We start from the raw sequence: 16,404 nt of genomic DNA on the forward strand, positions 1-16,404 counted from the left end.
TAATTTCCTCTGTTTTCCATCTGTACACTCCAAAAATCAGCCAGTCAATGGCCAAATAATCATTCAATCATATAACAATGCAAATGTAATAATACTGACAAAGTTGCAGTTCCCCTCAGTAAATAGTCTGCACTACAATAAGGGTTAAAGCTCTGGATTAGGAGTTTAAATGGTCTGCCAAAGTCTGATATAGTAACTCAAAAGACAAAAGACGGAGAAGGTTAGAAAATACAACAGCTCAAATACACATGAGATGCTGGTTAAACAACAGGAAAACATCATTGTTTTCACTTTGGTTTTCAGGGTAATCTCAGAACTGTGAGGCATGGGATCCTCTCTGCACCATCTCACATCATCTTTTCAATCTCATATCAGCTTCTCTTGCAGCTCGAGGAAAAATGAAGCAAAACACCCCCGATAGGATGAGGCGTCTCAAACCATTATGGGTAAATGAAAGCTTTTGGAGAGAATGCAGGTTAGCTCTCTGATGACACGAGAGATGGCTCCAATCAGTCGAATCCTGTCAGCTGCATTTCATTAGCAACTATTGTAGATTTTGTGGAAAGCATACAAGCACGAAATAGGATACAGTAATAATAGAAATGGTAGATGCTGGAAATCAGAGTCAGAGGCACTTAAAGGTAGAAAGAAAAATTAGTTTGAAGACAGTGTACTAATACATGTCTATTAGTTGTAGCTTCTCTTTGCTAGTGGTTGTACCTTGTATTAAATGGTTTATCTGCCAGTTTATACAGAAATACTACAAATTCAACAGATGTTCAATGACAAAATTTATTTGGAAATGCCTTATTCTTGCATCAAGTGCTTAGTGAATCAAGTGCAATGGGGCTTTTAACCTGGGGCTGCTGAGCAAATATATTAGCCTATCTACTAAAGCAGTCTAAATAAGCATAGAGAATATGTCAAAACATGAACCTGTGCATTTTCCTCTTCTGTTTGTGAATTATTATTACAGGACAGAGGGATTAAACATATTATGGGAATATTTATTTATGTAGAGTTTACAATTAACAAGTCCAGCCCTCCTACTCAACTCCTGGACACCATAGGTTCAATATGAGGAGTGTGACTCTAGCTTTAAACTGATCATCTCTTTCATCTAATTTCCCAAAACAGTGTCCACCTTCTTCATCTTCCTAAGTACCAAGAGAAGCAGACGCTCATCCCACAGCAGCATGCTCAGCCCAGAATTAGAGGCCTCTCCTCTGTGGGTACAATACCAGCCCTCAAGTGTCAAGTTACTGTATGTCCATTTACAAGAAGTTCTGTTTTACTGAGGTGACCACATAAATTCCAGCCTTTGTCATACAAAGTAAGAAAAGAAAAAAATACTACTTTAAATACTCAAATGAAAACAACCTAAGTTGGCTGCAGCATGGGGAGCTTCACTTGCTTATTCCCAGAGTTGCTATAGTAATGACTAAAGTCTTAAAAATGGGTTAAACAAACATATGAGAGAAGCTGGAAGGAAAAAATGGACATAAGATCAGTTCAGTGATGAGCTCCGAGGCTGCTCTCTCTCCTTTGGTGTCCTTTCAACATATGTCTTTAATGAACCCTAAACACTTGTATTTGCATCAAGTAAGAAATTTCTACACCTAAGTGCTTTGTTTCCCATGATTTTGCAAAAATAGACTCACATGGCATGGTCTGATATTACATTACCAACTGAAATAAAACACAAACACACAGATAATACATGCTGAATACTGGTAACAGACTAATCAAGCACTAGTTGAACCTGAGGTGAGAGAAGAAAATCCTCCATCTGGACTGATGATCCTGTCCAGACACCACTTGTATTAGCACCAGTGAAACAGAACCTAGACATAGTGAGGATACGAGTCATTAAAGACCCAGTGAGAACTGCTATATAACATCCCTATGGCTCCTACCAACAGTACATATGGCCTGGACTTTATTGCAGCTGATGGAGCAAAGTGCACAGTCCACATTCAGATGTGAATCACGCAGACCGACAGCTGAGCAAGGGGAGAGCACTGTAAACTAATTGTGCTTGTGCCTTTAATTTTAAATTCATGTATGGCATTCCTTCATTATCTTTGTTACACATGAAGGTAAATTAAGTACAGAGAGGACCTTTTCTGAAAGACACTGCACTGCACAGCTCGTGGAAATCAGTGTCAGAAAAGCTGCAGTGCAAACAAAGAAATACAGATGTGAAATGGACAAGCAATCATTATTTTACATAAAGCGCAAAATGTATAGAAATTCACTTCAATAGCAACGTAAGCTTGCAACCAACAAATAATGCAATGCATGTACAAAACCCCAAAATGCCATGAAAACATAAAAAACCTCTACATTTTTTGCAATTAGCATGTCTATATGTAAATATAAATATATATAAATCAAGACCTAATTGCAGTATGTTTTGTATTAATACATCTACATTTGTTTCCTCTCTGTTTTGGCACTGATTAATGCCAGAACAATGCTGATATCATTGAAGTGTGTAAGTGAGGCTTGACCCTTGCAGCACAGTCATCATTTTGTCAGGTGGATCAAGCTGAGAAATTGTTCTGCTTTGAGAAAGGTCGTATCCTCTGGAATTGCAACTTGGGTGTACGTGGAAAAGCTGGGTGCTGGAAGTGGCCATTGCATGAATCCTCTTGTTTTGAAGCATCCTTTCACATGCTTTCAGAAACCTACAAAGCATTCTGGGATTTTCTGACATGTACTTCTTTGTTCACAAATATTAATCCACTCTGTCCTGAAAGCTCTCTTTTCCAGGGGACACTTAAAGTAACCATGACTATGGAGGTTATGGCTTAGTTCCCCTTTATACCTTCTTTTTCTTTTTTTCCAAAATATTTTACCTGCCTGTAGTAGCTTCCTAGTCCTTTTACCAATCCTTTTTGATGGCCTTGCATCTATGTACAGTGTGACTGGGTGAGTGCAATGTGTGTTTAAGAGCTTGGTAGCAAAAAGATGGGCCTGTTCCAGCACCAAAGACCTCACTGAGGAACACCAAAGGGCTTGTGGGGACAAATGGTGAGAAACAATGTGAAAGACAGCAAGAAACTTGAGCACAGTGTTAAAAGGATATGGTCAAAAGACATGGGATGAGGTGTCACAGTGGTCTGTCTGTCCATCCGTCGTTTCCAACTGCCCGTCGTCCAGCTCAGGAGCTCAAACAACATCCAGGACAAGCAGGTTTGAAATAGCTTTACAAGACCAATCAGAGGAGAGTGCTGCATCCTTCAAAATGGCATGGCTGTCCATACTCACATGTCCAGTCCAGCCATTATTTACATCCTCTCCAAAGTCAGTGGTCACTGTTCAGAGACCCGGACTAAAGGTGTTAAGAGACCTACATCATGGCAGATTTAAGGTGCCTAGCATCTTTTTCCCCCAGTCTAGTAGTTGACCTTGCTGACAGCTCGTTCGCGACCGCCACCTTCCACCAGCTGGTTGACAGAGCGCTTGCGGTTACGCTTGAACTTGTTCAGGTCCTTGTCAAAGACCTCACCGGAGCGCAATGCTGAGACCAGATCGTCAAACTCCCCGCTGACCTCATCGGAGGCCCCGCTCTTCTTGGCCCGTCGTTCCCGTTCCCTCTGTTCCTTGAGCTGGAGAGGGAGATGTAGAAAAGGTGTTAATGCATCACAGATTTCAGCTCAAACAGGGAGAATTAATGGACATTTAGCCATTAAAGCTTGTGAATTTCATTCTTTCTGCTACAACGTTCTAAAACAATTAAGAATGTTTTATGGTGGCTAACCATGGCTTCCATTCGTGCCCTCCTCTCCTCCTCATCCTTGCGCCGCTGCATGTTTTCCAGGTCTTGCCGTGCTTCACTGAATGACTGCAAGAAGGTGTCAAAGATCCCGAAGAACTCATCTGGCTGCATCTTCCCTTCTTCCTCCCCAAAGTGCTTCAGAGATTTGAGAAACTACACAAGATAATAACATTAATAATTTCAAATTCAACAAGAAATGACCAAGAACCATGCATCTATGTAGACACTGTGGATACATGCAGCAAAAACTGTGTGCATCTGACTCTGTGTTGTGCCTGTTTTAACCCAGACCTCTCATAGTTTGTATGCCTTTATCAAATTCATCTACTGGTGTGCATGTTTGATGTTCTCAAAAACTGCAGAAACACACACACCACACACACACACACACACACACACACCACACACACACACACACACACACACACACACACACACACACAAGGTGGGGGATTGTCTGCATGATTTGACCATCATATGCCCACTCCGTGCTGTCCAAGCTGTTCAGTGCTCTGTGCCAGGGCAATGTCCACAGCCAAAACCGTCTCTACATTCCTACGCACTCTGCTGTGGACTGCAGGGCCAGCCAGGATTGGTAAAGCTAATGCCAAATTTCAATATCTTAGCCACACTAAAGTCTGAGCTTACTCTCCCTACAAACTGTGAAGACCGTCTTTGTAAAAGATGTCTTCGGGACATTAGGGCAGCTTTGCAATACATTTTGCTGAATAGCTCTAGAAAAGTTTTACTGCAGATCATTTGTCCTTTTTAGTGGATAAATATTCATTTTGATTATCGTTTTTTTCAGGAAGTAACCTTGACATAGTCAGTATTTCTAGAGGCAGCAGTTTTTCAGTCTCATTCTTAGTGTGGCTCTTTTTATCAAAATTGACACAAGAAGTTGTGCTTAGAGTACATTTAGATTCTCCAGCAAAGATAATTATAATCAGTGGTCCTTTAATCAACTATAACATCACCTATTATAACTGATAATAGTGACGACTGATATGCTGAACCTGTTAGCAAACATTTTCTCATTTACACATCCAGCAGGCCCAGGTCAACATTAAAAATTAATAGTGGTCTACATCCATGTGATGAATCCTAGTTCAATATCCATTCTCCTTTTACTGTAGCTTTGTTTTGGTTTCCACCAGCCCTCATACACTGTATAATGGTGAAAACACTAGTTCTGTAATATACCTTCGACAGTTCATTAAAATGCTGGCATATCACTTTGTCAGCCTGCAGCCCGAAGTGGTCTTCAGTCTCAAAACAGGGGTTTTCCAGTTAGAAAGACATCAGTCTCTACTGCACTGTAACACTTCTCTGTTCTTATGATATGCAGGCACTAAGAGACAGAGATCATTGTATTGTTCTAGTTTATACATGTACACAACTGTATGAGGAGATTGGACTGTATGTGGTCCCAATGTTGTGATATAAAGAAGTTGGGGCAGCATCCTTTCTGAGGATGCAAAACCATCCCATCATTATGGGCTGGTCACCATGGCAACACCCATCATCATACCTCTCTCTCCCTTCTGTAATTATGTGTCTGGTTAGATCGGTTTGTGTCTGTGCTAAATGAGCATGCACGCACACACACACGCACACAGACGCGCGCGCACACACAGACAAAGACAGACAGACAGACAGACAGACAGACAGAATATGAAATCACACTGATTTAGCTCACCTTAGACAACCACGCCCATGCTCTATGAGAGACTAATAATCTTTTTTCATACACTGCTACTATTTGAATTCAGACAGATTTTTTTTCCGATTTGTTTATTATAGACTTGGAGTTAAACATTTCCAGGCATTTAGATCCAAAGTTGTTAAAAAGCTTTTTACAGGCTGTTTCAGATTAACACATCATGAATTTGGTCTTGTTTGGCTCCTTTTCCTCAACCACTGCTTAAATCATGCCAGTTATGCTGAGGTAACGTGACCGCTCTGAGTGTGAGATCTTGCTTATCAAATGCACTGAAGGCAAATCTAATAAATTAAACTGCATCTATTTACAAACACCGTGAAGCACTTTTTGATGTTTTTATCCAGCTCAAATAACTTGTAGGAGAATACAGAGCTCAGCAAATCAGTGCAGAATCAATACAGCATTTTTCTCTGCCCGCTTATTCCCCAAGCAAACAGATAGGATGAAGACATGAAGAAATGAGCCATACCATGTCTTATAGTCTGATGTCTGCTAATGTTAGAATTACATCCCTGCTATGTGTTGAAGTCAGACACACTAAAATCAGTCTGATTACAACTGCTTAATCCTGCAATGACAGCAGATTAGCAAACTCAAGCAAGCTCCATACTGAAAAGAACTGATATGATGGTTTTTGTAAGGTGGGAAAATATGTAATGTGGAAATGAGAAAGATTTAGTGGCATCTAGTGTTGAGATTGTATAATGCATCCTTCTTAACATTCCAACCCATATACTAAAGGAGTTTCTTTAATCAAACTAGATTTAAGAATTAAAGAATTGAATCCTTTAGAAATGGTGCTCATAATTCTGTCTTTAATCTTAATATTTCCCTTCTGTCAGCATACGTCAGGTCTTGAAGCACTCCCTGCTCTGTTTTCTTTATGTATTGTCTGCGAACATGTTCGCGTGTGGATGTGTTGTTAAATATAAACCCGACCAATCTCACTGGACAAGAGAAAAATCCCCACTCACATCTGTCCTAATAACCCACATGACCTTGAACAATGGTAATTATTTATAATGTATGGAATAGTGTGTGTCTGTCCCGTACAAACAGACAGACAGACAGACAGACAGACAGACAGACAGACAGACAGACAGACAGACAGACAGACAGACGCACGCAGGCACACACACACACACACACACACACACACACACACACACACACACACACACACACACACACACACACACACGTTGCCATGGTGCTTCACAAGTCTCGGTGGACTGCCAGCTCCGTTTAGTCATCCTTCTCTACCTCCTGTGGACTGAAACGCTGAGTGCACACCCACACTTCCATATTTGTATTCCACTGGAAACCTCACAGAGCATCAAAGAGCCTCGACAAGCCTCAAGTTAATGTGTCAAACTCCTCACTCACCAAACACACATGCAGACACAGATGTGCAGTTGTGTTAGGAAATGTGCATGTTCAGAGTCTGGGCCTGTGAACACAGGTTCTTTTGTTTTAAAGCAGTGACTGGTGCCCTGCTTCTCCTGTTTTTTTCCCGTAATGGCCCAACTGGCTCGTTTCCCCTCAAGTTTTTACCATTCTTCTCCTTGAACAAATAATTAAGTAGGGGGAAGGCTCTACAGTACACCCAAAAGCCCTTCTTCCTTTCTTTCTATCAGTTGATCTTTCAAAGAATGTTAGCAATTTGAGTGTATACAACATCATTATGTACATTATTTTCCATATAGAGAAGCTTAATACTAAAGTATAATCAAAATTGCTAAAAGTACAAAAGAGCACTAAAGGCCAGCAAATTAAATAATGATTTTTTTTTTCCAACACTGTCTGACCAATATCCCACTGTCCCACCAATATCTTCAGCTTCCATACATCAATACATGAGCCAGCAGGGTTCAAAAAGCCTTTTGTCTCAGCTGTATAAAGAAGAAGAGTGTGGATCTAAAACACTTAGAGAGACAAACAGAAAGAGAATATGTGGGAGGAATCCAGCGACATTCATCAATTCTGGGTTTCCCCCAAGCTGCAGAAGTCATCACACTGATGAGTGTGAGAGGTTTCACAGTTGTTTCCCTTCAGGATTATGTCACAGTCTTCCACCCTCCTCTCTGTCCGTCTGACATGAAAGCTTGGCAACTAACAAAAGATGTATTGCAACCACCCATGCAAACAAATGAACTTACATTCAAAGTATGATCTCCTCTCACATTCATATACACGTTTGCTGTACAGCTGATTGGCAGATAGCTACCTTGTCCTTGGCTTCAGTCAGCTGGTCCTCCAGTTCAGAGAAGCTGAAGCCAGCCACAGTGATGAAGTCGCTGATCACAGCCACAAACTTATCCCCACGCTCCCTCGTCCTGCTTTGCTGGTAGTGAAGTTCCTGGAGGGGGGCAAGGCAGACAGGAGGTGAGTGACTGGAATTACACCTTTCACACAACTATGAGTAACAAAAGTGACTTACACACCTCAACGTAAGCTAATAGGTTTATAGGATGCACGTGTCTCCGTGCAGCCCGGAGAAGTCTAATTTTGCAAACTTCCTCATGTTCATTTCAGCTTTTTGTTAGGTGTAATATGAGTTTGTGCACATAAATCCATGTGTTTCCATGTGTTGTGGCAAATGTGACATTTGGTGATCCATGTCACAGCGTTCGAAACATTACCAGCATTTAAACACCTCACCCTGCTGTCCATATCTGCCCTGATCCAAAGTGCAATTACAGGCAAGAGAAAAACCACTGGGAGGGAACATGACACAAACACACAACTCACCGCCTCAAGAGCCTTCAGTCCACTTTTGATACTGTACACCTCTTTTTCCAACTCAGCCAAGCTAAGAGAAAGAACAAATATAAAAGAGAGACATAATCAATTAGCTCTTATTGTATTCAACTACACTTCCAACAGGTTTTGGGGTGCAAAGAAAAAAAAAATATCTGTGTAGAAAAGAACATCATTATAATCAAAATGTGAAAATGTACTAATCATACACCCTGCAGTGTATTTACCCAAGTAACAGTGGTTGGCACTGCTATGCTTAAACGTCATGCACCTAGGACTAACATTATACTGTTATGCCTCTCTAATGAAAATGAAGGTGAGCGTAAGCTTCCCCACAGTGACATTTTGTGCCCTCACTTGACTTTGGCAGCCTCTGGCACACTGCTGAGGTCTTCTTGGATGTGCAGTGTGTCTGGGTAGTTCTTCTCAAAGATCATGATCAGGTAGTGCAACATGGTGATGTTCCTGTTGAATCACAAGTTGAAAGTGTTTTAGTAAAGCATCATCCTGAACACTTTTTCTGGCCTGTTTTTGCTCGGTTTAATTATCACTTCATTTGCAGGTTACAGTCATCTCTTCTCTAAGAACTCCACACATTATTATTTACAGGGGAAAATACCAGCATTTGATATGTTTTTCTACAAACAAATAAGAGTTATGCATTTTGATATTGTATTGGTCATTTGCATCTAAAATATTCTGAATACCATAATGATAATTATGAAATATTTGAGAGGATTTCTATGTTTTGGCACTGCGTGATTTTCTTACTTTCATCATTGACATCTGTGTATTCACATTTGACAGAATAAAGACACTGAGAATATCAGGCACCAATTTGAAAATGGAATGCATTAATCTAAGGTGTGAAGTGCTAATTTGACATCTACAGTCCCCTGTGGCCCACCTGTCTATACTGGACTTCGTGTCAGCGATCTTGTTGAGGCTGGAGACCTTGAAGCCAAAGGCATTGCCTCTCTGGCCCTTGTTCATGAAGTTCCCAAAGGCCAGCACCACCTCCAGGATCTGAGTCAGCCGCTTGCTCCGAATGACCTGCCTGGACGCATTCAGGATGGCTGCAGGAAAATGGAAAGAGAGAAGCAGCTGGAGAGATCATGTAGTCGGTGATGTGTGCACTTTGCTTAGTGCATGACTTAACCTGTCATATTACATAACAAATTGGCAATTCTCCATTCCCTTATATTCTGTTTCTCTACTCAGCCCCCACGGACACACATCTAAACTAAAGCCTCAGCTGTACATGGCCCAATGGTTCTCATCCCTTCCTTCATATTTAAGATCCTTCATGATGATTGATCAGTATTCCCCGCAAACACTGGGCAACTCAGTGGGGAAACCCATCAAGTCCTTCCATCCATCCATAAAACAGTGGGAGGAAGGGAATATTCCACACACACAAACCCATGCTGTCCATCTCCCACCCCCAAGGACAGACTTCTCTGGGAAAGTGCAGGTGGTTCCCTCTCTCCACAGAGAAGGGCTCAGTGTGAATGTGAAAATCATTAACAGCATCCATATTGTTATTGTTACAGTTGTTCCTGCTGTGATACAGCATGGGAACTATTCTGCTGGCTCTGCTGACAACCTTCTGCTGGATGCAGAAAGATCTGGCTGCACACTGCAGCCTCTTTTCAAATGCTTCTATTGAACATGCTGGGTGGTCCAAGGAAACATGGTCTCATCCAGAGTGTATGACAAATGAATAATAAAAGGAGACTAGAACTCTATTACAGGCATCGATGAACAGTGTGGTCTGGGAAAATGTGGATTGTGGGGGCTGGAATCACTACTAAAACTCATAGGATTGCTGGTACTTTCTTTCCATTCCTGGCAGCCAGTAATGTGTGTCATAACATACAATTTGAGCTCAGATTAGAACAGATAGACTATCTGACAAAGGCTGCAGCAACACACATGGAGCTAAACTGTCAGTCAGCACTCTGCAAATAAACACCTCGCACAAATAACGTGATGTCAAATCCCAGAAAAGTATTTAGGTCAGCAGAGGAGTCTTTCAAGTAACTGGCTCAGAGACGCTATGACAGCTCAGTCACAACACACCCATGTACACGTATTTCTGTGGACCTCACTAGAAGCCTTTTCCCTCACTATCTGAAGTGAGTTGCAGTGTTTATGAGATAGACTCTCCCCTCTTGACACAAGCCAGCTTTCCAAAACAGCTTCCCTGGTAACCTGCAAGCTGGCCCGCAGGGAGAAAACTGCAGTCGGTCAATATACAGTTGGCCACTCACTTTCACAATGTGCACATGCTTTTAGGGCATGTTGTACACAGTTCCACTCAGAAGCAAAAGAAAAGTTTCAGACGCTAAAACTCACCATGCGTGCACACACACACATGATTTCACAAGGCATTGTGAAAAGCATTGGTCAAGGAGTTCAACGTTGCTGAGTTTTAGTGTCAAACATTTCTTTTGCTTCTGAGTGGAACTGTGTACAACATGACCTAAAAGCATGTGCTTCAGAGAATCAAATCTAATGTCGACTGACAGTATTTCTGCCTAGGATGGAACCAATAAGTCCATTTCTCAGGCCAGTTTGACTTGTCCACCCTGGTATATGAGTCAGCCCCGAGCACACTGGTTCCTACTTAAATACATATTTAGAAACAAATATATCGCTTTGTTTTATGAAAAGGTGTTTTGCTCAAACATTTGGGTACTAATGTGTTTAACAGCTTTTGGACAAAGGAGCTGCATGTCACAGAGGAGTAAGATACGTAAGGCTTTGGAAAGACTATACCTGTTATTATGATAATGAATTCTCATTTTTGGTATTTTTCTTGGATTTGTTGACGGTAAGTAAAATAGTGAATATAGATGCTTCTGTATCCTTAAAATATGTAATCACAGCATTTAGTTCTGCTTCCTCTTTTAGTGGCCTCCAAGGTGTTTGTCCTTACCTTCAACTTTAGGCTTGGCTTCAGCTAGACGTTCTGCAAATTTCTTCTTGAAGAACAGAGCCTGCAGTCTCTGCTGGTAGTGGTCGATTCTGAGGATTAGAAGAGAGAGGTATAATTAGCAGAAAAAGAAAAACAGAGGTGAGTTACCTTAATCTCTGGGGGAGTTCAAAGCTAGAAGTCATAAAAAACACTCCATCCCCTCTCAGTTTTCACCCAAAAATTGCAAAGAATTAGTTCTTTAGTACAAAGCATGCAGATTCTGAGAAATGACGAAATGCAGACAAAAGGCATTAATTTAAAACGTCTCGGGCCTCTGATGACAATGGAGCCCACAAAGTGCTAATGATGAATCACTCCGATGTCTGGGGCTTGTTCTTGATCCCAGCCTCAAAAGCTTGTTCTTTGTGAACAGACAGTGCTTTCCAAAATCTTAGGATCTATTTACGCCTGATTGGCAAATGTCTCGATATTGCACAAAACCTGCATGGTGTTCATTTAGAAATCTGCATGCCATAAACTGTCAGTCAGTACACAACGCAAACACATCACATCTGTTTTCCATTCAGACTCCTGACTTTTGTGTCTCATATTTTTTTTTAGAATCTCAAAGCTATAAATCTAACCAATCTGGCAAATTGCAAATCTGTGCAAACTGCAAATGTGTTATACAGTAATATAGACCTGCATACCTGCTCATTTCAAAGAGGAAGCGATCAGCCCGTGCCATACGCTCCAACTCATGTTTATGTTCCTCCAGCAGATCAATGTCACTTTTCTCTGGCACAAACTTCAGCAGCTGTAAAGTACATTAAGTCAAATGTTAATGCATCGGTCTGAAGGGGTAACTCAACCAAACCTGTTGCCTAAAAATCTTTTAATGTCGATTAGCTCGATTCCATTAACTGAAACATTTGTTAATCTCTAGAAAACAATACAAAGTCACACACACAAAAAAGGTAAAAAGATCCAACCATCTAAAACATTTCTCATTGTTTTCCTTCTGCTTCCTCATCAGAAATTAAACTGAAACTTATAATTTTACATTGTCTGTGCCCTTGTGCTGAAATATATCAAATGTCTTGAGGCCCTTTTATGAAAAACTGAAAATCTAATTTTTTGCTCTGTCAATCAATTCCACACACTGTTTTCACTGGTGTCTTCAGTCACAATATACTCACTTAGCTCTGATACCACCCCTTACATGTGTACTTGATCATTCATCACTCATTGTTACCTGCTCCAGCATGTCTTTGGCCAGCTCTTCTCTCTCATCCATCTCTAGGATTGCCCTCTTGATCTCGTCGTTGCTCATTTTTAACCTACAAATGAAAACATTGTTTATGGATATTTGTTTTAACCACATCCATCTGTTAAATATAAAAGACCATTGTGCATATACACATAATACAGAAAGCTGTGAGTTAGCTCTGATGCAGCCGTCTGGGCCAGTTGACCCCCGGGGACACTGCCAGCTGTTTTCTGTGCATCTGATCACTGTTAAGTGGGATAGGAAGTGATCAATAACATCATTGTTAGTCTGGGCTTCAAAGCCTTATTGACCAACTGCTGACCCATTTTGGGCCTGGTTTGTACCCTCGGGTCATTTCCGATTGACATGAAAGTGAATTCTGGGACCATGATGCAGTTCTGTCAGACAGAGAGGTCTCAGGAAGCCTGTTTATTGATCTATAGTAGGGGGGAGTGTTAAAGATCTTTGGATCATTGCATTTAGAGGATATATACAAATGGTAACCACATTTTTGAGTTGATCTTAAATAATTACAATTGATTCTGGTTCGGATATAGTGGTACTCAAAGCCCTCTGGGAAGGTGATCAGATAAATGTGTCTAAACTGATAACAGAGGTCCTTGTGTGTCCATTAAAAACTCTTTTCCTGTACCACACATAAGCCTCAAGTAGCTTTACAATTAGTTACACCTCTAACCCTTTCCCAAAACACTGCAGCATCATGTATGTCACAAAAAACCTCAGAATAACTATTTAATTGATGAATAATAACTAGCAGTATTTTGATAAACTGTAGCATAAGTAATAATTCTAGGAGCCATACTTTGAAAGCAGGATGACACAATTCTGTGCGCGTCGACCATCGATGACTGAAAGCTCTTTGACCTTCCGTGTGCTGACATATATGTCATCCATAGAGCCCGTCTCTTTCTTCAGAGAGAAAGACAAAGAAACACATTAAATTGGCAACATAGTTCTATTTGTGTGCTCATAAAATGCAAAAGCCCGCACAATGAAATGTCTCCTGCTCCCATCTGTTTGACATCTTTCTCTCACTGAGAGATGACATGACTCCTTCTGAGCATTTAACAATGTGTTAATTTAAAGCAGATTTTAAAAAAAGAACTTGAAAATCTCAAAAGAACCAAAACCAGTTGTTACAGTTTGATCACAGTTGCCATTGAGCTCAGACTAAAAGGTTGCCTTCCAGCCAAATACCTCACTTGGCCTTATGTTGAATTCCCTGACCTGCTCTTGCAGTCCCTGACTGTGGATGTCAGGTGTGATGCATCAATTTTCAGAGGTCATAATGCAAATCCCAAAAACGTTTATAAACCCTGGACTGAAAAAAAAAAAAAAAAGAAAAAAAAAGATGGTCTCAAATTCATGTCAGGGTGAGCAGAAAATCCAAAGCAGGTCTTGGGAGAGATTTTTTTGGTGAGTCACCACTGCAAACACAATGCAGACAAGCCTATAAACCCCTTAGAAGAGCAGGAAACAGTCTTCAAAACATGGTTCAAGCCACTCAGATATTTTTGTAAGCTTCACACAAATGTAGTATTAAAAATCCACAAGGGGAAAGAATACATGTCTGAGAAAACTGGTTGGGGCTGCATGTTAAACACTTTCTATTTATGGTCCAAGCTGGTTTCCTGCTTGCCAGAAAATGTCCTTTTTTGAGGTTGCTGGATATGACGTAGGTTAAAACAGATGCTGCTTGTAAAGAAAGTGGCATTTTTCCATGCCCACACTGACCCATGATGCCTGGCAGCAGACGGAGGTTGGCACTGGGTTAGGGGGACAACTCCCATTCACTGGGCGTGCCAAAGCCAAAGTGTGTGCACTCAATGTTGTGTCACTGCTGACTAGCCCATTCACCTTCATCTTTTACAGGTTTTTAAGTGGTGTGATCAAAATGCGGTCAGGTATTTGAACTTTTTCCTGTGCAAGGCAGCATGACTGTGAAGGCTTTACCACGCAAGCAGCTGCATTCACTCTTGTGCTTCTTGTCATTTCATGATGAATGATGACGAGTAGGCCAATGAAAGATGATGATGTTAATCAACAAAATTACTAATATAAAAACATGGGTGATTATAATAATAAGGCAATAAGGATGAAGATTAATGCTGTATTTACATTTGGTTGTTTTCCGCCAGGGAAAACTGTCTACAGCCAATCAGCTATGCACTTTCCTTCACTGGCTGTACACACTGTTGATTCAGAAAGGAACTGCAGTGTTAGATAACACTCATTCATGATACAGCACATGCCATAACACCCTAATAGAAGTGCTAGCTGGGTGCTGCATTGCAAAGGTGAAGGTAAGCAAATATGAGGTGGTGACAAGAAAAAAAGGCGCTGGAAGACTTTTAACTCACCTGTTTGAAGGATTGGTTAGTGAGCAGGTCCTGCCCAGGCAGCCGGAGAACACAGACAGACACAAAAAATTGAAAACACATGCAAAGATTAGCACTTCAAGCAGAAAAAAAAGCGATGGCAAAGAACTATAACTAAGCTGAAGCTGGGAAGCCCACTGTGAGAAAAACAATAACTACTGTCCAAAAGGTCATCAGAGGCTCATGATATTTATACTGAAAGTCCAAAACATCTGTGTTGGATAGATAAACAAAAAAACTTTTAAATTTCAGTTCTATTTTGTGTTCTTGAAATGGTCACAATTGTTTTAATGTATTCTTTGGACTGCATGTGTCCCCGACACAGAAAAACAATCTGAAAAATGAGTGTAACTAATCCTACAGAGGGCAAATGTAAACAAAATCCCATTTTGAAAGTAAGACATGTGACAAGATTTACAAAAAAAAAAGAAAAAGCAACTATGCCATGTAAAAACACTGCAGTGTTATCCAGTTGAATTTAATCTCGCGCATGCCAGATGGAACACAGTTGTCAAAGCCAGGAAGAACTAAGGCTTTTGTGCAGCTCTATCCATAGAGATCAGCATTTAACTATTGACCTGTGCAAGATCAAATCTGTTTTATATAAATAAATACCCACAGTAAATCACTGTCAGCACCAAATTCAAATCACCCATCACTCCTTAACAAAATCCTGCAAGGAAAAGTTGTGTTTTTAGCTATCAGAAGGCTTTTAAGCAAAGCAGTAAAACGTATTTATAGGAATTCAACAATGAAAATGCCTCTATAGAGATTATATGATCCACTGACCTTACTTTAAACAGTGATTACTAGAAACTAATTAGGCCACATTAACATTCCACTTAAACCAATTTGAGCTAGTAAAACACATTATGAGATTGCACGCAATATTGTCACAAGTGGTGTGGAATTAGTTTATAGCACAGAGGGGAGTAATGTAACTGTATGGTATCATCCCAAAGGCGTGCATACTGCAATTATCCTATTAGTTAGTCCCTGGTTCCACGTGATTTAATGAATTGCCTCTTTATTTTAGTGTGCTAGCTTCACTAAAAAAAAGTTTCCTGTATGATGACTCCTCATGACTTCAGTGGTGTGTTGTCCTGTTCCATGAGCCCATGAAGACCCAAGCCAGATCTCACACACTGCAGATACTGGGGCAAAGCTTAAGCTCTGTGGCATCTCTACAATAAGGCATTCAGCAGTGAACAGCTGCTTGTGTTAGCCTGGAGCCAGACCCTTGGTGCTGCCAATATTGCTCATCCCACCTCTAACTGTAGCCCATTATACACATACACATACACACACACACACACACACACACACACACACACACACACACACACACACACACACACACACACACACACACACACACACACACACACACACACACACACACGCACACGCACACGCACACGCACACGCACTGAAGGCAAAAAGTCAAACTTCAAATGCAGCTCAAACAACATGCATATGATGGATTTCTGTTTCTATATGTTTATGCTCAAAAAACTGTTTTAAACATGACTTTTATCTACTCTCTAA

The 16,404-nt window shown here is 40.8% G+C and overlaps 1 protein-coding gene across 4 annotated transcripts in view; it reads right to left on the bottom strand.

The window, feature by feature from the left end:
- Positions 1 to 778: 778 nt before the first annotated feature.
- The window catches only part of daam2 (dishevelled associated activator of morphogenesis 2), a 78,588-nt gene continuing 62,962 nt past the window's right edge, over positions 779 to 16,404 (bottom strand). For 2 of the 4 annotated variants that reach the window (XM_026314553.1, XM_026314467.1), the window contains exons 16-26: positions 14,839 to 14,868; positions 13,281 to 13,387; positions 12,443 to 12,527; positions 11,898 to 12,004; positions 11,209 to 11,297; positions 9,175 to 9,343; positions 8,625 to 8,732; positions 8,259 to 8,319; positions 7,735 to 7,866; positions 3,767 to 3,937; positions 3,402 to 3,614 (exon numbers count right to left, since the gene is read on the bottom strand). In XM_026314553.1, coding sequence (XP_026170338.1) covers positions 3,402 to 3,614; positions 3,767 to 3,937; positions 7,735 to 7,866; positions 8,259 to 8,319; positions 8,625 to 8,732; positions 9,175 to 9,343; positions 11,209 to 11,297; positions 11,898 to 12,004; positions 12,443 to 12,527; positions 13,281 to 13,387; positions 14,839 to 14,868 — 1,272 coding nt within the window. Of the gene's footprint in view, positions 3,615 to 3,766; positions 3,938 to 7,734; positions 7,867 to 8,258; positions 8,320 to 8,624; positions 8,733 to 9,174; positions 9,344 to 11,208; positions 11,298 to 11,897; positions 12,005 to 12,442; positions 12,528 to 13,280; positions 13,388 to 14,838; positions 14,869 to 16,404 lie in introns of all 4 variants that reach the window. The other 2 variants (XM_026314629.1, XM_026314689.1) reach the window with 2 other exon arrangements.

Source organism: Mastacembelus armatus, chromosome 22, assembly GCF_900324485.2.
Source record: "Mastacembelus armatus chromosome 22, fMasArm1.2, whole genome shotgun sequence".
Classification (NCBI taxonomy): Eukaryota; Metazoa; Chordata; class Actinopteri; order Synbranchiformes; family Mastacembelidae; genus Mastacembelus; species Mastacembelus armatus.